Below are 27,689 nucleotides of genomic sequence, written 5' to 3'. Positions count from 1 at the left end.
CAAGTTTCAGAATAGTTTTTAATTAAAGAGAGAGGTATTATATTGTTCTCAGTTATTGGTTACATAGTGGCTGGTACAGTGACAAGATATTAATTTAGCATAAATAAGCAGTTGTGCAATTAAGGGGTTATTACATTTCACAATGCTGTTGCACAAGCACTTGCTGGACTGTACAAGATGCTTTTTCACAGATGAATGCAAAATGTGCTTTAGTTTGTTTTTTCAAGAATTATCATTTTCCAAGATCTGACAGAGAAAACATATCAGCAGGACCTCAAAGAGAACATGAACTTGCACATAACAGAGGGCTACTTATGGCTGGAAACCAACCGACCAGCACTGAGTGAAATGATGTTGCATACACAGTACAGAGGCTGATGGCTCTGCATAGCCACCCACATGGCAAAGGTGCAGTACTGCATATGTCTTACCAACATGCTCCAAATAGATCGGAAGATGTTATCGTGTAAGACGCCGACATTCTGAATCCCCCTCTTCGTGGAGGGTATTGCTTTGTTACATTCCACAGTTCGATCATGTTCAAGTCATTGAGTCAAACTCCAGGCTCAGATGTCTGTACTTCAAGAGTCTGCATGCAGTAAGAGAGCTGGTGTGTGTGTGATAGCAGCTAAAAGAACAAAGCCTACAAGCAGTTACATCCAAAGGTTGAGGTTCAAACCAGCAGCTATAAATCATCTTTGTTCTGTGACTTAGAGATGCAGCTTTGTTGCTTTGTTGCTTTGTACATCATATTCACATCTAGAGTGGCAAAATGGAAAGTTTGTAAACCTCTTCATATTTTTTGCATTTTTGGCTGAGTTTGTAGTAAAATAGCTATGGAATACAGATAAAGGATGTTGTCGCATAACAAATTACACACACTATAAGCCCGCCAACTAGTTTAGTACACTTTGCTAAAAAAAATCGGAATACTTAGTGTTAACGCCTCATCCAAATTTTAGCAAAAGAGTGAATTGAAAATGTATGAATTTATCCAAAAATGCGTTATGTCGAATCATTCTTTATCTGTATTAGGATGTGCAAGTTACAATAATGTGTAGTAAGACTTTCATTGTGATGTTTTGTATAAAATGGGCCCACAAACAAACAAATGAACAAAGCTGACAGGCGGTGTGCAAACTTCACATTTCATCTACAGTTCACTTGTACTAACTAAAAGGTGAGATGTAATCTTTCTCTGGCTTGGGTCAACCAAACTTCCGCCTCAGACTACAAACAGACTGAAAGCTGCACATTCAATCTAACCATCGCTGGTTGCTCTCAAATCGGTTTCTTGCTCACTGTCCCCGACCGCTTGTGGCAAGTGGCTTTGGGGTCAATGTGGAGCAAGCGGCATAAGTCATTCCAAGGCACTTGATTCTTTTCATTTCCTTAGGTGATGAACAGAAAAATGAATAATGTTCTTTTGCTAATGCCCTTTTCTCCAGGGTACAAATGCACTTAATGGAATGATAACACAATGCTTAATCAAAAGCTACTCATCAAGTTTTCAAACATACTAACTTTGGTATGATGATCTTACACTTTGCACTTTGATGACCTTAGTGACATTACTGCCGGATAAAAGATGTGAATATTACCAACTTTTATAGTCCATGCAATATGACTGTTAAAAATAAATGCAATTTGCAAATTAAATGACATGGAGAAAAATAAATGAGATATATTAAAATAGTGACACAATTTAAAAAAGATGCTAGAGACAGAAGGCAAATCACTAAGCCTGAAAAGGCAATAAACCAAAAAACAAACAAAAAAACCCCCTCAGTGATCTAAGTTAAATTGACATAATCACAGCACCGAGAGCACATACAAGAACAAAAACTTCAAGTCTGATTGCTTCATAACTAAACAATAGGCCTCAACACAAAGTATCAAAACAGAAAAGAATTACAGATTTCTTGTCATAGCTAACTACAGCCAAAGAAAAAGGTATTACCAGTCTGTGCTGTGATAGATGTCTTATGGTCGTACATACACAGTCTGTGCTTTACAGGTAGGTGAACTGAAGATGGAAACATTCAAACTACTTTGTGGTCGTGGGGACTTTCCGGTTGCCATTGGCTGCCATGCAGCTGTAAAATGCCCTGTAAAACTTCCAACCAGACTTTGTAGCAGAAGAGGTACTGTTCCTGAAACGAGAGAGAGACAAAAGGCATGTCTAGCTTTTGGGAACTGTCTTTTTTTAAAAGCCTGAACTTTGAACTTTAACCTAACTGTTGGCACTGACCTTGGTTTGAATCATCCCATGCCGCTGAAGTCTCATCTCCTTTACGATGTTGCTCACATTAATCTGAAGACGGAGACAGATGGTTGTTAGTCACAGCTACAGCTTGTGCATTAGCTTTTTTATGGCCATAAATTATTTCAGTTTTTCTATATACACACACATTTTGGACTGTTTTTGCCTTTATTTGAGAGTGAACAGTAGAGAGATATAATAAAAACTGAAAATACAAAATTCAATGATAAACCAGTGAGTAAACCAAACAAATTGGCTCACACTCACAGGTAAATCGTTCTCTGTGAGGTTGAGGATAATGTCAGTGCAGATGAGAACTCCTGTACGTCCGATGCCGGCACTGCAGTGCACGGTGACAGGCCCTTTGTGGTGCACAGCCCTCAGGTAGCGGATGAAGCGAACCAGCTGCTCCGAGCATTGCGGCACTCCGTGGTCAGGCCAGTGTGTGAACTTCAGGTGACGGACAAAGTGGGTCTCACCGGTCTAGAATAACAACGAGTTCAAGAAAGGGTCCCAGTCAAGCAGAATGTTCGCATAAAATACATTATATTTAAAGTTTAGAGACATGTCTCTCACCTCTGTTTCCACCATACGGATGACCTTTATGTGGAAGTACTCCAGGTACTGTTGGTTATCCAGGTGAACCTGGTACCTGCCGGTGTCCAGAGGCATGGCCAACTTCTCCGGCCAGTACTTGTGACATTTGACCCTTCCCCGTTCTACTTCCTGGGTCATCATGGCAATGACGTCAGATTTGTTCTCCCAGATCATCTGCCAGAATGCCGGCACCGTGGAAGGCAGAGGGCCCTGGCAAGAGATGTAGAAGAACTCTTCAGCTCCAACTTGCATACGGATGAAGCTGGCGTTGATGTAGTCCTGGTTCTCTCCGATGGCAACACGGGTTTTGTCATCTATGAGGGGAAAGAGAAAGAAGAAAAAACATCCTGAACTCTCTGCATGTATGTGTGTGTGTCCATTCACTGCATGAATTCACAACTGAAAAAATTACACCTCCAGCAGCAGCAGCAGCAGCAGTACCCCACAGGCATTGCTTATGTTGTGTAGATGCTTTATAAATCCATTCATTTCTTGATCAAAAACAACAAACACTGCTACCTTGTTTTGCCATAAGCACGCAATCTAAGTGTACAGTAAATAAAGCCAAGTAAACAGCTCTGAGGTCTGGAGTCAGTCTCAACAAACCGGCGCTGTGAAGAAGTTTGTTGATGATGAGAGGGGTGATAGACCGAAGGCCGTTAGGAATGTTTTCTGGGTTAGCCCTCCACCTCCTGCTCGAGAGGTCAAAAAAGCCACAGACTGGGAATCTGGATTTCTAAATAAAATAGTCAAAGGCTATAAGTAATGGATCGGATCGGTAAATAACATGCCTTTTTCTGGACCACTTGCACAAACGGCAGTTGTAACAGGCTGCAGGCAGCAAGGCATCTGGTGAGGAGCAGTGTTATTCCACTGGGGGTCACTATCTTTTTCATCACACTCATTCATCTCAACTCTGGCCCTTTTCATCCTGAAACACAGACCTCAGAAGGCTGGAAAATAAATGCTGTCTGTGAGTTCATATGTGCATGTGTAGACTGGTTAATCCGGTAATATTTTGTATTTTTCTTACTGTTAACAAATCCCGTGAAAAGACCAAAGCAAACAATGAATTAACCAAAGCCTGACACAGCTTATTCATCTGTGCAGTAGACCTCCGCTGTTGTCCAAAAACTATTAAAAACACATCAATGAGCCACACTGTTGCACTGGGCACTGTAGTATATTTTGAGTCAATACCACATTCACCGTTCTGCTGCCATTAATACTCACTAATGCAGTGGTCCTCACTATTTTTTTCATGGGAGCCACACTGGCAGGACATAGTCAATAGGACAGCCACTTCTGTCATGAAAAACCCAAATCCACCCTAACCATTAAGTAAATCTGCCTACTAATTTGTCATCCAGCGACATGCAATATGTAATGCAGCCAATACAATCTGAATTAAAAACAGGCTGGCCTTAATTCTGGGATGAGCAGAGGCATGCATCTCCTTGGCTTTCTTCATGTTATATTTGTAGTTTGTTGTTGCAATCCATGTGCATTCTGTGTACTGGCTGCATTATCATAATTAGGGATGGGTATCGTTTGGATTTTATCGATACTAATACTCTTAGCGATATTCCTTATCAGTCTGGTTCTTTATTGATACTCTTATCGGCTCTTTTTCATTACTAAATAATTGCTTTTTTAAAAATATATTTTTAAAGAAAAGAATAAAACAGGATCAGAAATGATTTATATTTTAAAGATAACTTAATGTTGTTCTAGAGCAGCAACAGTAATGTTTACTTCATAATGTCACTATGATATAAACTCACAGGTAACAAATCTAAAATGTCAATAAAATGAATAATACTTCTGACATCAAAACACTGAGTGAGGTTTAGAAAGAATGAAGAAAACACAGACATCAGTCAGTATTAGTCATTCATCCTGTCCTTCCTCCCTCTGATGCTGATGTGATTCACTGCCTGCAGGTACCACTGGTAGAGGAGGGAGAGGGAGTTGATGTCTTAGCCAGTAGCAAGAATTTGCCAGATTTTAATATACGTTACAAACTGAGCTAAACAGTTGGGCTACATACAGACAGCTTTCATTTTAGCTTGTTCGTAATACTTCGCTATCAGCTTAACAAGTGCACTGTAGTTGTGTAAAACATACCGGCAGTGGATGAGAGACTGAGGGCAAAGCAGGTGGAAATATCACTTTTCTACATCTTTATGCTTGTTGAACAGGTGGTTTGATAAAGTACTTATTGGCTTTTTACTTGTGAAGGTTATATAGTAATCTGACGAGCCAGATGGTTTGTTACATAGAACCATCTGAGAAGCCGTCCTAGGAAACAGTTTGGAAAAGGGCAGGCACTTTCAAAAAATACTTGGCAAGTGATAAGATGAACCATCTGTCTGTCACCGTGTATTATAGTCTTACCTTGTGAGGCAGCTGGATTCACAAGATTGTGCAAGAATCCTCATACAATGCTGATTGGTCCGAACCGCAGCTGTTTCACAAGGTAAGTTTTATTGCACTTATTACTAACAAATGTAGTAATACGTCAACTTGTGTAAAACGTTATCCTTCACTTCATCTGGTTCACTGTCTCCACTGCGGCTCTCTGCTGCTGTCCACTCCGTGTGTGTTGTGTGTGTTTGTGTGTGTGTGTGTGTGTGTGTGTGTGTGTGTGTGTGTAGGAGCTGAGCCCCACCCTCGGTCAAACACCAACAACAGAGAGCAGAGGAGAGGAGAGGCTGCAGTGCGACCACAAGTTACACCAAAACCTATAAAAGTACCGATAAAAAGAACTGACCTTAAAAATACTCTGGGTTCTTAAAATTTTAGAAGCAGTTCCAAGTCAGAACCGGGTTTCGAGGGGCATCCCTAATCATGATTATTAGCTGCAATGCAAGCTGCCAATTAAAGCTTGGCGGGGTGCATCAACCGCGCAATGAGTAACACTGCAAAAGAGCATCAAATGTGTATTAATCCACCGCTGAAAATAGTCCCTAACGAATGCACATTTTACATCTGATTGAGTAAAGTGTGCTAAAAACTACAGTGCCCAGCTGTTTTAGGAAATGACTGAGCCTCTTTTAAAAATGAAACTAGTAATAATCTAAAATGCTGAATATGTATATATAGAAAGTATCACACACACTCTCACACACACATCTATCATCTTCTGTCATCCTGTCTCTATGAATTTACCCTCTGAAGATAATACAGTTTGTAATATTATTTGCTCCTGATGTTGCTTCATCTATTAAAGATATAAATCTCTGGTAATTGCAAGGTTGGTAAGAGACAGTATTTTCTTTGTCATCACATACTTTGCTGACTCCAAGTAAATTACAAGCGTGCCACCAGTGAATTATGATATTGTGGGAAATGATTTGTTGTGCAGAGATGACTCAAGTGTAAACAAATATCTCCACCCACTCCAGTAAAGACCTTACAGTCAGCTTAGTAAAGTGCCAACAAACAGACTCTCCTATAAATGCCGAGTCTGTGAGTATCCAGCTTTTACAAGCTCTGGCACACCAATAAAAAAGACTCCAATAGGGGAACATAAAATGAAGCGCTGGGGTTTGAACAAATGGTGAAAGTAAAAGTTTAGATTCTGCCTGAAGAGAATAAAAATTTAACAGAAGTCCTCACTGAGACTTACAGGGTAGGATGTCTCTGTAGCGGTTCTTGTCTCTGTTCTCGGGAGCTTTTCCCACCAGACAGTTATCAGAGGGCTTCAAATGCTCCAGAGCCTGAAATCAGGATCAACATAGGAAAATGTTCAATTGCACATTATGTGAACAATGTGTACATTTACCAATTTCTAATGCCATGAAAAAACATACACACCATGAATTCTTTGACCAGTTCCTGCTGGTCCAGTTGATGCTGCAGAATCTGGATGAGGGCTTTGACCCTGGAGCCTGAATATTGGCTGGTCTTAGCTGGGCTAATGAGTGCTAAACTGGCTAGTTCCTCCTCTGATACTATAGGTGGGCCTGAGGAGACAGGAAAGAAGATGAAAAGAAGAGGACAATACTTCTATAACTCAGTGTAGACAAAAGTTTCACCCTGAATCATGAGCACAAGAGTAGAGGAATAAACACCTGTTTGGGGTGACGTCATTTCCTGACTGGTGGCGTCAAATACATCTTCTTCTTCGCTGCTCCAGCCGTCTGACTGGGTTTTCCGGATGTCTTTGCAGGACTGGTCCAAAAGTTTGGTCACAATTTGTTTCCTGGGGGAGTCAGGGGGCAGGGGTGAAACCAGACCATTTTTACTCTTCGGTAGGAGGGGTTGAAATCATGCAAGGCTGAGCTTCCTTTCCCTGCGACTTTTCCACCTAAAATACAGTATAGACATGAGGCTAAAAATATCTATGCTTTCGTTTCGAGACTACATCGAATAGTACGCTATACACTTCCTAACTTTTACACTATTTTTGTCTCACAGGGGTTCAGCACAGTCCTCAGGCTGGTGTTTTATTTATTGCTCTTTGCTGCCTCCTTGTGGTTAAGGGTGGAACTCCAGTACACCAAAATACATGAGGAGCAGGAGGAGGTGGAGGAGGAGAGAAGAGAGGAAATAAGTAAACAGTACAAGAGGAGATTAGTTTGGGAAGCTACTACCTGTCAGAAGCTCCATGCAACATGTCAGTGACATTGAGGGATGGGCAGCAAGCTTGATGAGAAGGGGTGCTGTTACAGCTCTCCTGTTCCACAGACAAGCAGCCAGAGATAGGAGGACCAAGACGTTAGTAGTAGATGTTAGTAAAGAGGTAAGGATGGGTGTGATTTAATTTAAACAAATATTCATGGTATAATCACTACTCATGTATGCTTGTTAGTGTGCATGTTACCTGCTTAATTGCAATCTCATCTGTTACTACAGTCAGTCGGCGTGGTTGAGGAGGCGGTGAGTTAAGGAACACACCTGTTTCATTAACCACAGAGTCTGAAGTCGCCTCTGGAACAGCAATCAGATCACACAATATATTTCAGCAGAGCTGTTTTTAAATTTATTTGTGGTGAGTCCAAGTCAAGTCAGAAGTCTTCCGAAGCAATTTATCGTCTCTGATCGTGTCCGTTAAGATGAAACAGTTGAGACCTTTTCAATGCATGATTCTAACAAAGCAATATTCAGGGTGTATTGCTTTGCTGTCTTATTCATTTTTTATTGTTTTGTCAATTTGCCAGGTTGAATGGTTTTGCTTTTAATTCTTAAGTCAAGTGTCAGCAGTCCAGTCTGTACTGTTCAGGTCAAATTTGACCCATTTTTATATTTGAGAGCAGTAAAAACACCCTAAACACCATTCTTTTGGCCTGAAATGTTATGTTATGAGTGTTTCTTAAGTGACCCAGAATATATAAAAATGGAAATATTTTACCATTTTTTATTTTTGTGCAGTTGATAACACCTTTTTGTACATACTGTAGAAAGTATTGCAGGTTAAATTTGACCCTGTGTTTATTAAAAAATTCAAAAATCACCATTCTTCCCATTTAATAACATTTATTGAAATCATGGTGGCTGTTATGTTCTTCTGTTTTAGGTAAAAGGACAATAATATAGTGAGACTGTGAATGTTTTTTCTCCATGAACAAATCATGTAAAATCTAAAGAATAGAATTAATCACCCATTTATTGATAACTGATAATGTATTTATGAATGAAAAATAGATTTGTGGTTCAGAAGTTTAGTATTATGAGTCAGAATATGAGCAGTATGTAAGAGTAAGGCAAGTGTCACAGCTGTCGAATCAACATCAAGTCTCAAGTCCTCATTTTAGTGACTTATATATGACTTGATGATAAGTCTCAAGTCTACAGCTCTGTATTTCAGTAAAATAAATCATCCTTAATATAACAATAATGGGAAAGACAGGTGTCAGAGATCATACCAGGGGGGCGCTCAACTGGCTTATTCAGCATGACATCAGGTGAGGAACAGGTTTCAGGGCTGGAAACAGGAGCTGGCTGCTCAGCTAGAATAGCTTCAGTCTGAGCAGACATGTTGGGCGGTGTAGGTGATTCGGAGTAGGTCAGGGGCAGAATGTCTCTGCAGATGGTGAGCTGTACGGTGCCCTCAGCTTTACGCAGAATATCCACCACCTTACTGTGGCTCAGCCCGGACACAATCACACCGTTCACCTAGGACATACCCAATAAGGATCAGGGTTTTCACTGCAGTCAAGATAATAAAACATCTTCAAGCAAGATGTATGAGAGAGTTACCTCTAACAGAATATCTCCGACTCTAAGCCGGCCGTCCTGCTCAGCTACTCCACCAGAGCAGATTTCCTTCACTCTAAGCATGCTGCCATTGGTTCCCCCAACCAAAGCGAAGCCAAGACCCCCTCCTTCTGGTTTCATAAACTCCACTTGCATGATGCAACTCTAAAGGGAAAAGGAGGCAGTGGAGACAAGGATGAGAAAGAAAAGGAAAATGTGGAGAACCTGGTTGTCGCTTTTATTCCAGTGTATTTACAGGACTGCATTATGTTCTGCAGAAATATGCAATTATGTTGTCAATACATGAATCAGATGTAAAGAAAGCCTGGCACACACACACACATGCAGACATTGACCCCCCACCCAGCTGTGAATACATGTGCAGATTGACACACAGTAGACTCATGTTACAGCGTGTGTATTTCAGCAGACGATTCAAAAGATACATGGTTAAAGAAAAAGAATAGATAGAGTTGGCAAGAGGTGAGAAAAATGAAGGGTTACACCAGGAAGAATGAGCTTTTGGTCAAACATAAATATTATGTTCAGAAACTTACATCTTGCTCCTGAGTGAGAGAGAGACATCTGAAGTTTCCAGTAGTCCTACACACAGGTTCAGCTGAAAAAAGAGATAGGGATTAATAATAAATTACCAGCCAATTCGGACAAAAGTACTTTAGTTACCCCAAAACAAATGTTGATCAAGCTACTTTGATGTGAAAGCTGATTAAGTGGAAACATCTGGAAACATCAATGGAAATTCTCCTCACTACCAATTTCCATCCATGCCTCCATTTTCAGCCAATGAAACTTCTGAAACAGACACACAGAGACGAAAAAAACAACACACACCAACCTCCCACCTCTTCGGCCATTTTGAAAGAGAAGTGTTGATGGCTGCGTATCTTCTATGACAGGTGAACAAGGCTGGTCTTTTCAGACTGACCCTGTCCACTGTCCCTTACCACTGCACGCACTGTCACCAGGCAACTGAGCTACCTTCCCTATAGACCACTGGCTGTATGGCACTGTCTGTGTGTGTGTGTGTATGATGTCTACTGCCTTGCAGTCCAATACACCGGTGGAGGGCCAGAGGCTTGCTAATTATTAATCCTGCTGTGAGAGCCCAGGATCTGTCTGTCAGCATTCAGATCACACACATACACACACACACACACACACATACACAGCTGCAAAGAGAACTATCTTTCAGCGCCAAGCTCCGGCTTCACGCATACAAAGGGGCAACAAGCAAAAAGGGCAACGAGCACATGCTGATGGAAGGAGTTCAGAAGAACAAATGAAGGAAAGAAAGAAAAGATCCTCACCATCTTCAGTAGGAGACTCTTTCTCCGGAGAGACAGGCTCTTCAAAACGAGCAAAGAACCTCCTGTCCTTCTTCCAGTCAAACAGACCTACAAAAGAGTGATTTGTTTAGAGATGCATTGCTATAGATTGCTCATGGACACAACTATTTTAAGGGATAACTATAAAATATGTGGTGATAACCTGTCTTCCCAGAACCCTAACCCTTTCTGGTAATGATTGAACTTAAATTATCATAAGTGAAGCACAAACATTTCTGGTTGCCAGGCAATCAGTGCATATAACAACCAAACTATCCTGTTCGTTTCTCTTTGAGTTAACTCAAGCAGGAGAAATCATCTCATAAATCTATCAGAAATGTAAAGCCCTTACCGTTCCACTTAGCCTTGGGATTCACTGGCTGATCTTCTCTGTAAAATTGACACAAACAGCAAAGTCACTCAGAGGGAAACATCATACCTCTCTCTGTTTCTCTATCTCTCTCTCTAGCCTTTGAGGGCATATACCTTATGATTTTAAGTTTCACTTTACGAGGGGCGATCTCACAGGCTTTGACCGCATCCTCTAGGGTCATTCCCAGGGTGCACCTGCCACTGATATAGAGGATCTTGTCATTGGGTTGGACACTGCCCTCTTCGCTGGCTGGAGAGCCTGGCACCACCGCCAGACAGTAGATGCCCTGCCATTTGCTGCCAATGCCGCCTGTCAGCTTTATACCTGGGGAGGGCACACACATAGACACATTCAGTCACACTGACTGATGACAAAACAGCTTAATTTTTGCAAAATTAGTGAAGACAGTGTCCAACCAAGCTGTCCTGATGGTGTCTTGTAGAGAACAATATCAGGCAGGCTATCGCAGGGCGGTGGCGCCACCAGGTTGGTAACCGCCCTCCCCAGGGTCATACTCAGTCTTCTCGGGGATGACCTGAGAATCGTCATGGCAACATCATCTGCCACACTGGTAACATCATGCCCATTTACCTGGAGAAGAATGAAAGAGAAGAAATCAATCGAATTCAACTTATTGACAAGTGCGCACTCCAACAGATGTATGTGTGTGTGTGTGTGTACCGTGACGAGCCTGTCTCCTGCTCTGAGTCGTCCATCTGACTTGGCTGGGTTGTCCAATATTTCCTGTATGTAGTAGCAGTTGTCCAGTTTGCTTCGAGTGATGGTGAACCCAAAGCTCCCACTCCTGGACTTGGTCAGAACTACTGTGAGCTCAAACTCTTTAACTAATCCCTGTGAGGCACGAAAAAATAATATTTTATCTATTTAACAGCTAGAGAAATTCTCTAAATGACTATTTCATCCCAATTTATTCTTTATCACTTAACGTTTAAGCTTTAACCTAAACATGTTGTTGACTTTGGTGACCCTGGTTCATTCACACAGTGTCATCTCAAAAATGTGAGTCAAGAACATGAAAAAAAATCACAAACTTGCCTTTCTTCGACTCTCCTCCTCTTCATCTTCATCCTCGTCATAATCATCATCATTGTATTCCCTTTCTTTCTTCTCAGGTTCTTCTCTGACCTGTGTGTGGCTCTGCACAGGTGGGGGCAGTACTGTGGGCGGTAGGGCCGGGGGAGGCGGACTGGTGCAGGGAGGCACAGAGGAGATGATCTGGGCTGTGATGGGGGTCTGTGGCGGAGCAGGAGGCTGAGGAGGAGGCACAACAGGCAGGCTGCTCTTGGAGATGGCTTTGTAATGACTTGGAAACAGCCCCTGCTGGATTGGGTGGTGCTTGGCTTTGGGTGGCTGGGTTGTGAGCGGCTGAGACGGGTGTGCCAGGGCGCAAGTGGTCGGGGTGTCAGACAAGAGGGTGAGGGGCGGGATGGTAGTAGTGGGGATGTGAGGGTTAAGGTTTGGATTCTGAGAGCTGAAACTAGAAGATGTGTTGGAGGTTTCAGAGCTGAGGCCTGTGAGGTTGGTTGTTGGCATGTGAGTGGCCAGACTGGAAGAAAGGCCGTGAGGAGGCTCCAAGGTGGAGCTGATCGTTAGGTACTCTTCATCTGCCATTATAGTCAGTCCATTTCCCATGAGGCAGTAGGTCACACTTCCATCTGCCTCCTCTCTGACTCCACTGCAGATAAACAAACAACACATACAGTATATCATACACCTTAAATAATACATCACCCTAAACTGAAACTTTCTATCCTAAAAATTCCACCTAAAAATTAAACAATGTCTAACTAGCAGAGCAGCAGCAGGAGCTCTGCTGTTAAGTTTTGACGCTAGCGCTGACACTTCTCCAAGCAACACAACAACACATCTGGCCAGTAAGAGCTCTTGTTGCTGCACTGTAGGTTTGAACTTTTAGAGATTTTTTAGGAATTTTAAAGAGAGCTGTCTTTAAGTGAAAGAAAATATGAAACCAAAAAATGCTAAAGCATTGAGAGATTGTGAAGATACTAAATAGATAGTAGATAGTAGAAGATAGTAAATTGCATAACAAAAGTGTAAAAATATAAGAGTCTTTTTCAAATTTAGCAATTCCACTTAACAATTCAATTATTAAATCATAATTTAAAGACAGAAAAATGCAATGGAATTTTTAAAAATATACATACAATATTTTGGCATTTTTGCCTTTAATGGACAGTTGATAGTTGAGACAGACAGGAAACAAGTTGAGTGAGAGAAGTATGGTGTGCAACAATGTTCCCCTGCCAGAATTGAACGGGGGACCTTCAACCACTTGGCCACCAGTATACCCAGTTTTCATAGACATTTTGATACTTTTTTTGCTGTTGTTCAAGAAAAGTTCAAATCAAATTCATTGTTGCAGAAATGGTTGCAATATTTGGCTCTTTTCTTTGTTTTTTTTTAAACTAATCATTTGATACATTGGTATCTACTTCTGGCACATTACCTGGCATATACAGAGTTTGAAGCCGTCTTAGGGCAGACGTCCATTAACACGGTTAAACTTGATGTTGTTGCGACTGCCTCCTCACCATCCTTGTTCTCCTCCTGTGTTTCTACTTCCTGTTGTTCCTCTGTTTTCCCAGAAGTTGGTTGTGACTCAGGTGATGTTGGCGATGCGGGTGAGGCAGGTGAGACTGGTGACGGAGGTGAGGTAGGCGAGGTAGGCGAGGGAGGTGACCGAGGAGGAGATGGCAGAGTCTGGTCAACCTGCACTTCACTGTCCAGACTCTCCTGGCTCTCCGGGGGCACAGGAGCTGCAGGAGGTTCTGGGTTTTTCTCTGCTGTGTTGGTCAGGTCTTCCTCCTGGGTTGGGGGCTGCTTCTGGGCAAGTATGTTGAGGTCATATTGAAACTTAAGGAGCTGGCTGTAGTCCTCTCCTAGTCGGATGTCCAGAGATCGGGAGCGGACCTCACGGAAGGGTGAAGGGCTCTACATAGACAGGAGGTAAGGCAGATTTTCTGCCTTAATGGGAGTCACTTAAGACTATGTGGAAACGTGTGTGTTTGTATTTATGGGCATGTTAGCTCACCAGTGTGTTGTCATCTGCATCATACAGTACTCCAGGTCCTGGTCGGCAGATCAACAGATTAACTTCAGATGGAGCTCCACGTAGCAGGAACAAAACCCTCTGACAGAGTGCAGAAAAATAACGTTTTTGATTCAGGAAAGTTTGTGCTCATTGATTGTTTTGTTAATTGTTCATCATTTTAATTGTTATAAATTTGGTTGCATGTGTGAATGTAACTCCTTGGCAGTACAGCACAGCAGATTAAAGGACACATCAAACACTATGACACAACCAGCTTGCTATTTTCAGTCGCTTAAGATTAAAGGATTAGTGAACCAATGACAAGTTCTTAAGAGAGAGCAGGGTCACTAGTACTACTCATACACTCACCAGCCCATTCACAATTATTTATCCACAGATGAAATCTTCTTCTATACTGCAATTACCGCACAAATGTCTTGGTACTCTCTAGGCTGAAATGCCTGAATAGCACCTTGTAAATAAATCTGTTTTTTAAATGTTTGAGATTCAACACCTTCTTTTTCCTGTCCACCTTTATATGTTTGCAAAAAGAACAAGTTCTATTTGTGAATGTGGAATATGTGATGATTATTAATCACTTAAATAACCCCAAAGCTTACCTGGTAAGAGAGGTCCTTAATAGGCTCTTTGTTGACAGACAGAATGACGTCTCCCTCTCGCAGCAGACCGCTCTCTTGTGCCGGCTGGCCCGGGAACAGACGCTTGATGCGAACCACGCTGCCTCGGTCTGGCCCTGAGTGCAGCTGGGAGATGTAAAAACTGAAGCCGAGCCCAGACATACTCTTCTTTAGTACCACTTCATGTGTGTTTTCTAGAAAAGGGGAGAGATGGAGGAGACTCTTGGAGCATTACAAGTGTGTTGTGTAATCTTTAATCTTAAATGTGGGGCTGTGTGTGTGTGTGTGTTTGTAAAATGTGATTTAAAATGTTTTAGAAATTCCAGATATCTTCCTATCTCCAATTGCAAAATGTGAAAAGCAGATGATGCTCTTTCCACATTTTGCTTCACATTTTTTGTACTTACAGTATAGAAACACAGGCTTTGTAGAGACAAGGAACTGTTCCTTTAACTAAGGATAGGCAGTGAACAGGCAGCTTCAAGGTTTCAGTGGATGCAGTCTCGGGGGAACGAGGCAGCGTCAGCCCTGGATGACTCTGACAGCAACCACAATGTAGCTGTCAGATGACTCACAGTCACCTCTGGGCAATGTGTGAATGTGTGTGTGTGTGTGTGTGTGTGTGTGTGTGTGTGCGTGTGCCTGACACTGTCTATCTTCTTTTTTTTTTTTTCCTTTTGTGAGCGTATGCGCCCCTTCCTCTCCCCTCTCACCATCAGTCACAAAGCTATAGTCCTTGGCTCGACCACTCAAGGTCGTTTCCACGGAGACTTCAGTCCTGGGGGGCTGTGTGTATGATGAACTGTGGGCCAAGAGGGGGCAGGGTGAGTCGGGTCTGGGCTCCAAGATTACTGTGGGTTCCCTTTCTAACAGCAGGTTCACCACCTGGGGAACACAACACTGGTTAAGCACATCACACTACTGATTTTGAACAAGTTGTTTGAGCAAATGATCAGTGTTGTCATTATTCTGGAGAAGACAGTAAAATGGACGGCTGTTACTGTAACTATGATGGCAAAGAAAGCTTGTTTGTTTGTATGAATGCTTCATTGCATGTACAGTACATGTGTGTGTATGTGTGTGTTTACCTCCCCAGTCCTCTTCAGGCACTCGACAGCTTGTTGGTGACTCACGCCCCTCAGGTTGGACCCATCAACCTCCAGCAGTCTGTCACCTGTCATATGCACAAACACAAATCTCATCATCATTAGCAACATCAATACATAAACGGTTTGTGTGTGTGCGCGTGTGTGTGTGTGGTTGACGGGCATGTCAACAAATCTAAGTCGTTCCTGTTCACTGAAGCATGAACCAAGCAGACAGAGACACAGCACTGTGGCTCTAGTATGTAACATAAACTCATGTACAATAACTGACTAAACATAGAAGATGCCAATACTGTCTTAAAAATTCTCCAGAACAGCTACTCAACTCTTTTGGCACCATTCTTGAATTACACTCTGTTGTTTCATATTTATGTTAAAAGAAGCAGAAATATCACTTTGGGCCTTTTTGGCCAACGATAAAGACCAGATCTATGGCATATATTCCACATTTTTTTGTACTGTACACATGCTGAACCAAATGAAAGGATTACCAATCTGAATGCGGCCATCCTGCTCTGCAGCACCTCCAGGCACCAGACTCTTGATGTAGATGCCTCCAAATCTCACATTGGTGTTTATTCCTCCCTTTTGGCAAAGACGATTTCAAAGAATTAGGCAATGTGACAAGCGTCAAATAACCACATCAACTCACACTGACTCAGCTTGCAGTAATCCAAGTTACTGTGTATTGTAGCTTGTTACCTATTGACCTTTCCTGTTTAGTCCTCAAATCGGTTTGGCTGCGCTGATGTCACGCACAGGGCAGTGATGTCACTAAGTTCTTGGCACAATTTCTTTGGGTTTCAATATGTCAACATGACCTAGCCTGCTCTTCAGAAACATGCCTTTCACTTTGTCATTCCTACTCATTTAGTCATTAGTGGGGAGTGAAGAAAAAAATGAAAACTAAGCAACACTCCTATGGGGAGGCACAGTTTGAAAACATAAGGTAAATACTGTATAATAAAAAGTAATAAAAGTAATTCACTTACAGCAACACTGATGCCAAGGCTACCATTGCTTTTCTTCAGCTCCACTATAAACTTCTCCCCAGTTTTCAGACTTAAGATAGTGGGGGACCGGGAACAAACAGCCTGAAATCAGGAAGGAATAAATGAGGGAAGGAAAGACAGTGTTTTTAGGGCACATGTAATACAGGTGCATCACAACAACTTAGAGTTTTCTCACATTAATCAGAGCACTTATTCCATTCAACAATTAGCACTGGTTGAACTCTTTTGTCAGTTTTGACTTCATGCTGACTTTGATTCCATGGCAACAGAGTCACTTTTACTAACCTCTGGGTCGTGTATTCGCACAACAGGAATGTGCAGCCTCTTGCTCTGCTTGGGGGTTGCCATGTTGGACAGAGTGATGGCCTCCTCCAGTTCCTCCATGGCGGGGCGGAACTCTGTGCCACTCAGGGTTGTCTGCGAGCCAAAGCTCCTCTCCAAAGCCAAACCGAGAGTGCTTTGACTCAGGGAATTCCTACTGTCCCTTAGAGACTCTGACAGAAAAACAACCAGGTAGGATGAAGGTACATAGTCATGGTTTGACAATGGTTTAGAAATACTTGCAAGATGATATGAACTTATCAATGTCTACATGCAGTTGAGAAAACAATGAACACATCTTACGCTTAGGCTGGGACACAATAAGCTCCACTTCGTCAGGGCTGCTCTGTAAGATGGCAGCAGCATCACTGAATGTTACCCCTTCCAAACTAATCTTGTTAAGGGAGATGAGACGTCCACCTGAAAAAAAATCAACAAATCATTACAAAATCCTTGTTATAGGTTGTTATGTGCAGCCAAATTTAGTTTTTGTCTCGAGCAAAGTTACGTCGCGAGCCAGCGTCTGTGTTTCCGTACCAGGTTTGATTCGTCCATCTTTGTCCGCAGGCCCATCAGGCACAATGGAAGCAATGAAGATCCCAAGGTCAAGTTTACCTGTATTGTCCTCGCCCACTATGACAAAGCCTGAAACAGGACCAGAGAGGAGGCGAAGACAAAAGTCTCCTGTTAAAGAATCATATACGTGGCACTCTGCTCATTAATTTAACATCAAGCTCAGAGTAAAGTGCTGCTTAGAAAACTCACCAAAGCCGAGTTTAGGATCTTTTTTCAGGTTCACACAGATTATCTCTCTCTCTGGTGGGGTCCTGGTTGGGGTGTCAACTGCAAAGCACATGTTTTACATAGAGTAAATTAGCAACTATAGAATTCTTCATATATTTTCCATACCTACAATATGTATTCTGATCAGGATCAGAGAGACAAGTCAAGAGTCCAACACATGTAAGTCACAGATAATTCACTGTGGAGGAAGAAAACATGCAAACTGCACCCAGAAAGCCCCCTGCTGGCCAGATCAGGCTTTAAAAAAGGGAAGGGTGAAGCAACAGTGTGAACCAATGAGACACCATGCAACCCTAATTTGAATACACAGATAGGTGAAAAACTAGTGGGAGGAGAAACATAACAAATGCAGATGCTTCTGGTTTGAGTATGAAAAAGTTGTGTGGTCTTTGCAGTCACCAGATCTCAACCCAATATAACACTTATAGGGAATATGGACAAATGTGTTCCACAAAACTCCACAATCATTACCAAAACACCAAATGAGGGAATATCTTCTGGAAGAATGGTGCTCGTCCCTCTAGTAGAGTCATAGAGACTTCTACGCCAAGGAGCACTGAAGCTGTTCTGGAGGATCAGGATTTTTTTCCTTTAATTTATCTATTTGTCTCTTTAACAGTCTTTATGTGTTCAAAAAAGAAAAGTTGAGTTTAAATTGTTGACATATTCACCTCGTATGGAGGAAGAGGTATCAGAATCTTGCTTCTGTAGTGAGACGCTGGACATCATTCTGGGAATCGGCTCCGGCGTGCTTAAAGACACATGTGCACAGTTTAGCAAAGTTCTTAATTTTAATTGAGAGGATACTTTTGTAATAGGAATATTAACGTTGTTTTTGTAAAACGCTACCTCCAGTACTGCCGCTCTTTCAAATCCCTGAGGTCTCCTGTTTCGGGGGGCTCCTTGTTCAGCTCTCTGCTCATCTCCCTCCTCAACTCCCTCTGCTGGCGGAGCCGTGCCTCCAGCTTGGCAGTCAGGTCATCACAGGACTTGGAGAGGGAGTCTGGCTGACCAGGTGATAAACCTACATGGTTCAACATGCCCTCCGAGCATGACATCCGCTTCATGTTCAAGTTACGGCCCCGGTAGACAGACATGTTTTCATCTGGGGAAACAGAGGAGTATTAGGTTTTGTTTATTGTCATTCTGGGCCTTTGTGTGTTGGCAGGAGCTCCTTTCTTTCAAAGTCAGAAGCAATACAGTCCACACAATCAGTGAAAGTTCCCACCTGGTATCATGCTGCGGTTCAGTTGTCGTGACGTCATCTCGCTGTGGAACTTGTGCTGTGCCGAGCAAAGGTTCAGGAGGTACTGTGCTATTTTTGAGCTCTCTGTTACAAAACTGTGCTTTTTCCCGCTGGGCCCACCACACTCTATAATCAGTTTACGTCGCTGGGAGACAGACACAAGTCATCATACATTTACTGTGAGGTTCATGACAAAATGAGCTGTATCATTATTACTGTCTGATATGTATTTATTTTTACCCCAGTGGATATAGAGTCAGTCTCCCTCCAGAGGAAGCGTCTGGTGACAGTCCGGAGGTGGTTCTTCATCTCGTACACTATGATTCCTTTGGCACAGACTCCCAAAACCAACTCTCCCACCACCGGCCTTTTCTCTCTTCCCACACGGTGGAACATAACCCCATATTCTGGGCACTGCTGGGCAATCTGATGAGATATACAGACGTTTTAAAAAAGATGTGTGACTGTGTGTGTATGCATTATAATTTAGATTTTAGGGATGTAGCTGGCACACAATAAGAGTGACTTACAGTCAGTGCAACAGTAGAAGTACCATAAAAAATTAAAGCAGTTACTTGTGCACACTTCAGCCTTATTATATCACTTTACATATTGTGAGTTGCTATAAAAAGAAATAGCAAAAGAACAAAGTAAAAAAAACATGAGATAAAGTGTGTGTGTGTGTGTGTGTGTGTGTGTGTGTGTGTGTGTGTGTGTGTGTGTGTGTGTGTGTGTGTGTGTGTGTGAGTGGATGCATTAGCAGTCTGTGTACCTTCAGGTACTCTGTTTCTGCCTCTTCAGGCAGCATCTGGGCATGACTTGCATGTAGTCTTGGCAACTCTTCCTTCACATTGGGCAGAGCCAACTTCTCTAGCATCCTCTTTGACACATAATGTTCTGGCTGGTAATAATTCTTACCATACAACTATAAGACACACAAAAGAACCAAATGCACTGATGTGACACACACTTAAAGATGATGCTAGTATTTAAAGATTTAAGGTGACCATTTTTCTTTTTGTCCTCAGTACCTCTGGCATGTAATCTCCAAACTCAGCCTGCAGAGCAAGAGCAGCAAGAAACAAGCCTGTCTCTTCATTACAGTAAAGCCTGTCCTCCAAGATATCCTTCCGCAGCTGTAAGTAGTACTGGTGACGTGTCAGTTTGTGCCTAGGAAACATGAGAAAAGTTAAAAAGCAGAAAAGTCTCTTGAAACTCTGTATACAAGAAGCATACACATATATCAAGTACTTACAAAATGAAGGAGATATCATCAACAAAAAATTTGACTCGAAGAAACATCAAAAAGGAAGCTATCTGCCCTTTTTTCCAACTGTCAGGAGCAACTTTGGAGATTTTTGTTTCATGGTCCAAAAAGAAATATTCAGCATCTGCAGAATGACAAAGAAAAGCCTCTTTAACCTGAACTTTAGACTTCTGAACTGATTCAAACAACAGGTATCCAATAAAATTGACATTTTGTTAATAGACTTAATTAATTACACAGTATGCAGAATTACTATTAAGTCTCCCTTTCATACCTACCTCATCATGTGTGATATAATAAGTTAGACTATGCTGAACATTTTGAAATGCATTAGTATGAATGTTTAATATTTTGAATATCCAGGCTTCCTCTCACCATCTAGGAAGGCAAGACCAAAGTAGAAGTGCTCCACCAAGTTTGCATGAGCCACCACCATGTCAAACACATCTCTTGCTTTGGACTTGATGTCACATCGGACCACCACGTACTGTCCATTAGGCAGCACTACAGTCACTTCTCGAAGTGATGCACACGAACGGCCCTTTTTAGACTGTGGTGGACACACACAAAGACACGTGGACATAAATAAAACATTTACATACATGCACAACCAGCAATCTACATTCAAACTGATCAGTGGCAGACAGAAACAGAGGAAGTGAACAAGCAGCACAAATTTACCACGATAGATCCTGGAAGCTCAAGAACAATTTGTTGTTCGTCTGCCATTCTGATGAACTCAGGACCCAACGCCTGGCAAGACAAACAGTGACATTTTAAACACTTGAAGCAGCAGCACGTCCGACAATCTCTTTGGCTTCTCTGCATGCTCTTCTGTCTGGTCTCAAAATAAAATTAGACCCTCAGTCTTAGTTTCTCAGTCTCAGCAAACCAAACAGCCTAGTTCATATCTGAGTCTTTCTTCAAGCACAAAGTACACATTCCTTGCATGCATTTGTGTCACAGAATAAACTTTGATTTGAATCCACACTCTAATGTATCCGTGTCCTTACCTTAGCTTTCCTCTGGCTCAGGCTGAGGGAGGACTCGCTGAAGGTGATGGAAGGACTGTGAGACCTGCCCGATGTCTTGGGAGAGAGGTCGTGGTGGGGGCTCCTACCAAGCCAACTGCAGTTGCTGTCCCTGTGACGAACCCCGCGAGGGAGTCTGAGGGGAGGGAGAGAAGGAGGCAGGGGGTGGGGAAGGATGGGTTGTGTAATAGTTGTGCAGACAAGTGGGAAAAGTCAGACTCTGGGACAATGTCATGTCCCCCCAAAGTTGGTAGAGACAGCGAGGGAGGCTAAATGAGAAGCGGATGGATTTATTTTTGTTGCACAAGAAACTAAACAGCTAACTTTAATACTACACTAAAGTACTGGTTGTGTGGAGTTGTTGTGCATATACAGTAGGTGTAAATATAGTACATGCCTGTCCAAAGAAGAGTGGTACAAAGGTGTGGGAGAGCTCCTCGGTCTGTGTCTCCAAGGTCTCTGAGATAAACTCCCTAGAAGAGAGACATAAAACACCTGCAGTGTAAAAACATGTACCTTATTGAACAAAACTGGTGAAACTGAAATTCTGCATGTTATTTCACAATTGCATCCACACACCACAACATCTTATTATTTTAAATGCAGTAATTTTATTTATTTATTTTTTTTTGCAAAATACGTATAACTTAAGTGGACACATGCACAAGATGTGTTATTCTGACAATAGTTAAGAATTTCTTCTTTCTCTCATTCTGTTATGTTTTTCAAGTTCTGGTTGTCCCCGCATAATGAGCGTACCTGACTTTGAGTCAGAGTCTGTTGAGTATCTTCTCCCTTCAGCAAAACCTTCGCTGAAGTCTGGAAATGGCCCTCTCTTTCCTGTCAACCAGGTAAGAGATGAAAGATGACAGCAGTGTTTGATTCCTGTCTGTCTCTGTGCTCCCCAGAGACATTGAGATGTTTGGACAGAAGTGAAGCTAGCGGAGAGTTTAGCCTGGAGCATCCACGCCCGCTATCTGATTATTGGCTCTCACAGGAGCCTAATCCTGGACTTGCTTTAGGTTAAGATTTTAATCCTGTTGACCTGTGCATTGCTTTTTCTAAGAAACAATGACTAAATGTGTAGAATGTAACAATTTCTCACAGCTATTTACCTTGTTCACTTCTGTCCTCAGAGAAATTGAAGCAATAGAACAGAACAGGATACTTATTTCCAGAAATATAAAAATAATGTCTGTTTTTAGAACACTGTAATTCACTTATTTGTGTCATCTCTCAACAGCACAGACATTAACTTCTGCTGTTTCAGTTCCAGTTATTTGCCAACACTGCCCCATGTTGTAAGGCAGGATATGAATATTTTAAATCAGCTCCAATATTCTTAAATCTTAATGATGTATGATAAAGTGATCAAAATCTGCTTGGTTGTCAAAAGCCCTTATACAAGAAAGTTCACAGTGTTAAGATAATGTTCGGCATTAAAGACTTCGGCTCAGTTTTCTCCTCTCCTATGTGATGTTGTGGATGATACTTGTGTTTACAATTTGTTTATCGGACCCCAACATGTATGCTCACCATGAAGTCTTTCTCTGATCATCTGACTCCTGCCACTCAGAGGGACGTTGCTGTCTGGCAGAGAGCTTTGGTCCATCTGGAGGAAAAAAAAACAAAACACTGTGACTTTCAAGAACTTTTATTTATCCCCTTTATGATTACCATGCATTGCACTTTTGAATTCTGACTCATACATGATGGCCTGCAGAGAGGCTGAAACAAAGACAGACACATATCTAGACTCACCGATTCATGGAAGACCTCCTCCACCAGCTGTCTGATGACTTTGGCAGGGGACGGCAGGATGGAGGCTCTATGCTGAGATTCGCAGGCTTCCAGGATGGAGTTGAGATTTATCCTGCGGTGGGCCAGGTCCTCACACATGCTGAGGAGGAGGCTGTTTAGATGGTCACTCAACTGGACTGGCTGAGAGGGACATGAGTATAAAGTAAGTGTCACAAACTACGGCATATCATTATGATGGGAGTAAAAAAACTTGTATAACTTGTATACAACTTGTATACAACCATGTATAAGGAGAACCCACCTGATTTTGAGGTAGGTGAAAATCAACTGACCAGTAGAGAGTCATACCCAGTGAATACACCAGCATCTGTGCAATAAAATGAATCAGTGAGACATGACAGAGATCGGATATATTGCTGTACAGCCATATTACCATCTAAAACCAGGCCCTCTTTCATCCCTTTAATATAAACAATATGGTTTTTCTCATGCTTGATGACACCGGGTTGCCGGTTTTCATTTTTGATATACAATTTATCTTTAGATCACAACTATAAACCTGAGCCCACATTTATCATTGTTACATAAAACAGGAGTAATTGAAAAGCATGTGTGTGGTCATATGAGCAATTTAGCAGTTTGTACTCAAGATTGTAAAATCATCTAGTTTTTGTTAGATGATATCCTCATATAAGCATGACAAAAGTACAATTACTAAATATCAATTAGAAAAAACTGCAGAATTTGTCCGCATGTTCAGTTATATAAAAGGCAAGGTGATTTCTTTTTAGGGGCTATATAAATAAAAATTGTATTTTACTTTATAATGTGAGGTGTGTACATGAGGCACAAATACACACATCTGATGAAAAAAAAGATTCTTGTATGTATGAAAATTTTCATCATAGGAGTAAATTTAGAGCCTTTGCTATGCAGTGTTAAAAATTCAGGATGAAATGCAGAATCTGGAGTGGAAGCGGCCTGCGCTTGGCCACTAGATGGCGAGCTCACATCACTCTGGCATCAACCCCTGACATTCTGAGATTTCACAAGCCAAGGAAAAAAATATATCAGCATCTAACAGCAAAAACTTGTAGCCAATTCAACTCACCTCAGAGTTCAAATATATTGATTAAATAATCAATACAACCTAATATTGTGTAGAGTTTGACAAGTCTGCCATCATGTTTTGTGTGAGGTGTTAGGACAGGAATGAGGATGCATGCACTGACCCTCTCTATGGCAGGTTTGGTTGAGCTGGCACGGCCCTGCAGCATCTCTGGAGCAGTGAAGGTGGATACATCATCTGATAGGCCGCAGTTCTTAAATGCTAAGGTACCAGTGGCTGACAGCAGCAAGGAGGTGGGGCTTATGATATTGCACATATTATTGTGACCTGAAAAAAAAAATGGGAAGTCTATAATATATAGATAAATAATGCTGCTGATTCAACTGTACAGTAACTGAGTAATACAGAAGTACTGCAAGATATATTCAAATGTTTATGTTACATTTACATTGCAATACAACACTGGTATGGTAATAGCTTAAGGATGTGGTAAATATTCATTTTAATAGTGCTTTACCCTTATAGGAGACATCCACTAAAGACTCTGCAGTGCCCAGCAGCAGGGACCAGACCTCCTCCTCCAGCAGAGGTCCCCCTCGTGCCTCCAATACTTCAGCTAATGTTACAAATGTGCTGCTCATCCTGCACACATTCCCACCATGCACCTGAGGATGTATACACATAAAAGAGAGTAAACACATACACATACAAGCACAGTATTCTCTGCTGTGTGTTAAGCTTCCTCTGAATCCCTCTCTCATCCACCTTCACGACACGTGTCTACTTCATGGTCACATATCTCTGTGTGAATATTACTGTCGCTGTCACAGCATGTCAACACTATTTTGTATTCAGGGACAGTTAGGAGGGACGGTTCTGAGAAACTTTGCAGAAAAAAAGGCAGTTCTCTGCACTGGACACTGATAAGATTATCTGAGTCCATTAGTCTCACCGCCTATCTCACTCTCTGCCCCTCCCAGTTTGTAATAGGCTTTCTTCTGACCTGAGGGCAGTTCTGAAGGAGCTATGCTTCTGGCATCCCTGCAACTGTGTCATGATCCAGTGTTAGCTTGTTTTCACATACTGTGTAGGTGTAACCGCAACTGTTTACAGCTGAGAATGGGGAAGAAAAAAGAAACCTGAGCTTACAAATAGAGGATGATATACAGTAGAAAAAGCTAAATCTAATATTTTTGCTTTTAAACATTTATATAACATGAATATTTTTTGCAGATAAGCCATGTCCAAATCTTAAAAGTAACTTAAGTAATGTGTACTCCACATCATATCAGATAGTCATATGTAATTTGACTTTTGAATTTTATATTGTAGTAAAGCAGGTTGGATGAGGTGGATGTATACACTAAATTGAACTACTTACACGGTAAAATGTCTACTTACTTCGGATCAGTGCATTCTGAGAATACAAATGGCTAAATATTGATAAAAGAGCAATATTCAGAGCAATATTTTATCTAGATAAACACCCAAACAGACTTGACCTCAAATTTATATAATTTGAGAGGATCACAATAACAACATTTTCATTAGTAGCTCTCTCAAAGGGCAGAAATGACTGCGACATATTGATGCAGGTCCAACTTTAGACAGGCAGAGCTGCGACGACATGTAATAAATACATAATACTATGAACTAAACATCAGTATAACTATGCAAATATGTAATTATTTCTGCTACACAGTGAAGGCTGTGAAACCCAACCATTGTGCTTTTTATCCAACTGGATCTGTTTCTTTTTATTGTGACTGTCTGTTCCTCTAAATGTTTCAGAGCAACCAATCTCAGAACAAAGCAACATGCTTCCACTGATATAAACCAACCCACTTACTTAAGGCCTGATTAAATCCTGCACTTAAACTGAACTTATCCTCGGCTCATGACACACAGACTGTCGACTGAATGCAAGGAAAGTCTTATAAGATTACACGTGCAGCAACAAACAACAACACCAAAACATGGATGACCGAAGGTGACAAATGTGAAAGGAGTCTGTGTTCAAATAATTATATTGATGAGCAATAGCAGTCATATAATAGCCCTGGTTTGTTGTTATGATGTAGAAAGGATCGAAGAAAAAAATAGGAACCTTGCCAGGTGCTCCCACCCATCTATGGAGCAAAACTTTAGCAGTTACACTCCCTCGCAGTGGTCTGTCTACAGTGCAAAGCTGCTGTAGTAAGGTTGTAAAATCATGCACTGCTGCAGAGACCCACACGGAAACAAGCTTATTGGTTGCTAATTATCTCTTGTCATCAGACTGTTACAAAAAATTAAGGAATTGTGTTGTGCACATACAACATAGCATTTACCTATACATTGCCAACCATCAACATCAAACTTTCACTTTTCTGTCACAGCATCTGCATTCGCAAAAAATATAACCTTTAAAACTTGATCATTAAAATGTATTTATAGAGCATAAATGCATCTATTTCAATGGTCTTTTGTGCAACTGCAGGATGTCTTTTACTATTTAGAACCACCTCTATTTTAGTATCTAATAATCTGATACCATGTCCATTTTACAAACCAGTTGCCACTGCATCCACATGTTTATTCTCCTTTGCTCACTGGATGTAAAGGCTCCTTTATCCTCCTATTCATGATGCTTGGACTAAATTCAGGAGCATGCCATGAATTTAATGAACCAGTCAACACCTAGGCTTATTATCCTGTTATAGATAAACCACCTTACTGGTTCATTAAGCAAACAACCACACGATTTAGACACTGACAGAGAAGGAGAAGCTGTGCTGTTTTCTTGGGAATTTGGGACAATGTTCCTTCAGGATCTAGGTCTCTGTCTCAGCCTTCTTTCCAACCAAACACAGTGACAATAAATTTCTGTATTCACCTATGTATGACAGCACTGACTTACAGCTACTATAGTTACAGTCCCATGCAGCTACAACATATAAGCAGCTACCAAACAACAATATTAACCAAACTGAATCTTCTCCTAACAGGCCTGAACACTGAAGACAATGTCGTGCATTATACGACTCTTAAAGCTAAATCTCATTATAGACCTGTGAATGTTATTCTTCCAAGTGCCTGAAGTGAATGAGTTTTTAATCTGAAGTCTCTAGTGAATTAACAGAGGAAATGTATCTAATTATGAATATGTCCACACCAATTCAACTGTCAGACAGCACTGTAAGGAGGAAGATAATGAAGAATAGCACAGAAACATTACCTGGTAACATATGTAGCCTATGTCAGCGGTCTGATCCTTTGTATTATCTTCAGTGCTCCCACCACGGATCCAAAATAATCCTTGTGATCATCGCATTGCTGTTTTGACGTCCTCTCAGTAAAGGCTGCTCCGCTCTGGCAGGTAATTCATCAATGACATTAACTATACATGGTGCCCCATTCATTTGTTCTATTACCGCCGGCACCACGTTGAAGATCTGAAACTTTTTGCAGTATTTGGCGCTATTCTTAGCTTCTCGCCTTTAAACACTTAATTGGATTAGCCTCGCGGTTTGACAGCGACAGGTCAGAGCCACCAATAGCGGTTGGCGTGAGATCAGCTACACCGATTTAACTAATCCGT

General features: G+C 41.6%; 1 protein-coding gene across 1 annotated transcript; it reads right to left on the bottom strand.

Annotated features, from left to right (window-relative positions):
• ptpn20 (protein tyrosine phosphatase non-receptor type 20) lies at positions 1-27,624 on the bottom strand. Its single transcript, XM_067610034.1, has 47 exons — positions 27,327-27,624; positions 24,627-24,774; positions 24,273-24,436; positions 23,342-23,407; positions 23,041-23,220; positions 22,816-22,891; positions 22,039-22,119; positions 21,677-21,752; positions 21,262-21,415; positions 20,930-21,001; positions 20,624-20,798; positions 20,237-20,372; positions 20,013-20,151; positions 19,754-19,906; positions 19,222-19,407; positions 18,964-19,126; positions 18,585-18,840; positions 18,407-18,486; positions 17,697-17,774; positions 17,469-17,576; positions 17,235-17,351; positions 16,896-17,104; positions 16,590-16,691; positions 16,089-16,182; positions 15,580-15,665; positions 15,205-15,376; positions 14,474-14,685; positions 13,854-13,952; positions 13,269-13,753; positions 11,837-12,476; positions 11,462-11,632; positions 11,197-11,371; positions 10,894-11,104; positions 10,760-10,797; positions 10,390-10,476; positions 9,619-9,680; positions 9,065-9,226; positions 8,731-8,980; positions 7,689-7,795; positions 7,459-7,541; positions 6,937-7,067; positions 6,680-6,828; positions 6,492-6,582; positions 2,840-3,174; positions 2,531-2,746; positions 2,252-2,314; positions 1-2,153 (listed from the first exon to the last, which is right to left on the bottom strand). Exons 2-47 carry the CDS (start codon positions 24,748-24,750, stop codon positions 2,043-2,045), a joined length of 7,125 nt encoding a protein of 2,374 aa, XP_067466135.1. The 5' UTR covers positions 24,751-24,774; positions 27,327-27,624; the 3' UTR covers positions 1-2,042.
• Between the last annotated feature and the right edge of the window lie 65 nt (positions 27,625-27,689).

Source organism: Thunnus thynnus, chromosome 14, assembly GCF_963924715.1.
Source record: "Thunnus thynnus chromosome 14, fThuThy2.1, whole genome shotgun sequence".
NCBI lineage: Eukaryota > Metazoa > Chordata > Actinopteri > Scombriformes > Scombridae > Thunnus > Thunnus thynnus.
This window is presented reverse-complemented; position numbering and strand designations above follow the sequence as displayed.

Bases quoted from the DNA above. Each gene is read 5' to 3' on its own strand.
- ptpn20 (XM_067610034.1), bottom strand. From the start codon at position 24,750: ATGAGCAGCACATTTGTAACATTAGCTGAAGTATTGGAGGCACGAGGG. The intron at 19,127-19,221 runs GTAAAAATAAAT...TCTGTCTCCCAG, and splicing joins CTGACTCTATATCCACTGGG to CGACGTAAACTGATTATAGA. The intron at 9,681-10,389 runs GTGAGGATCTTT...CTCTTTTTTCAG, and splicing joins AGAGTCTCCTACTGAAGATG to CTGAACCTGTGTGTAGGACT.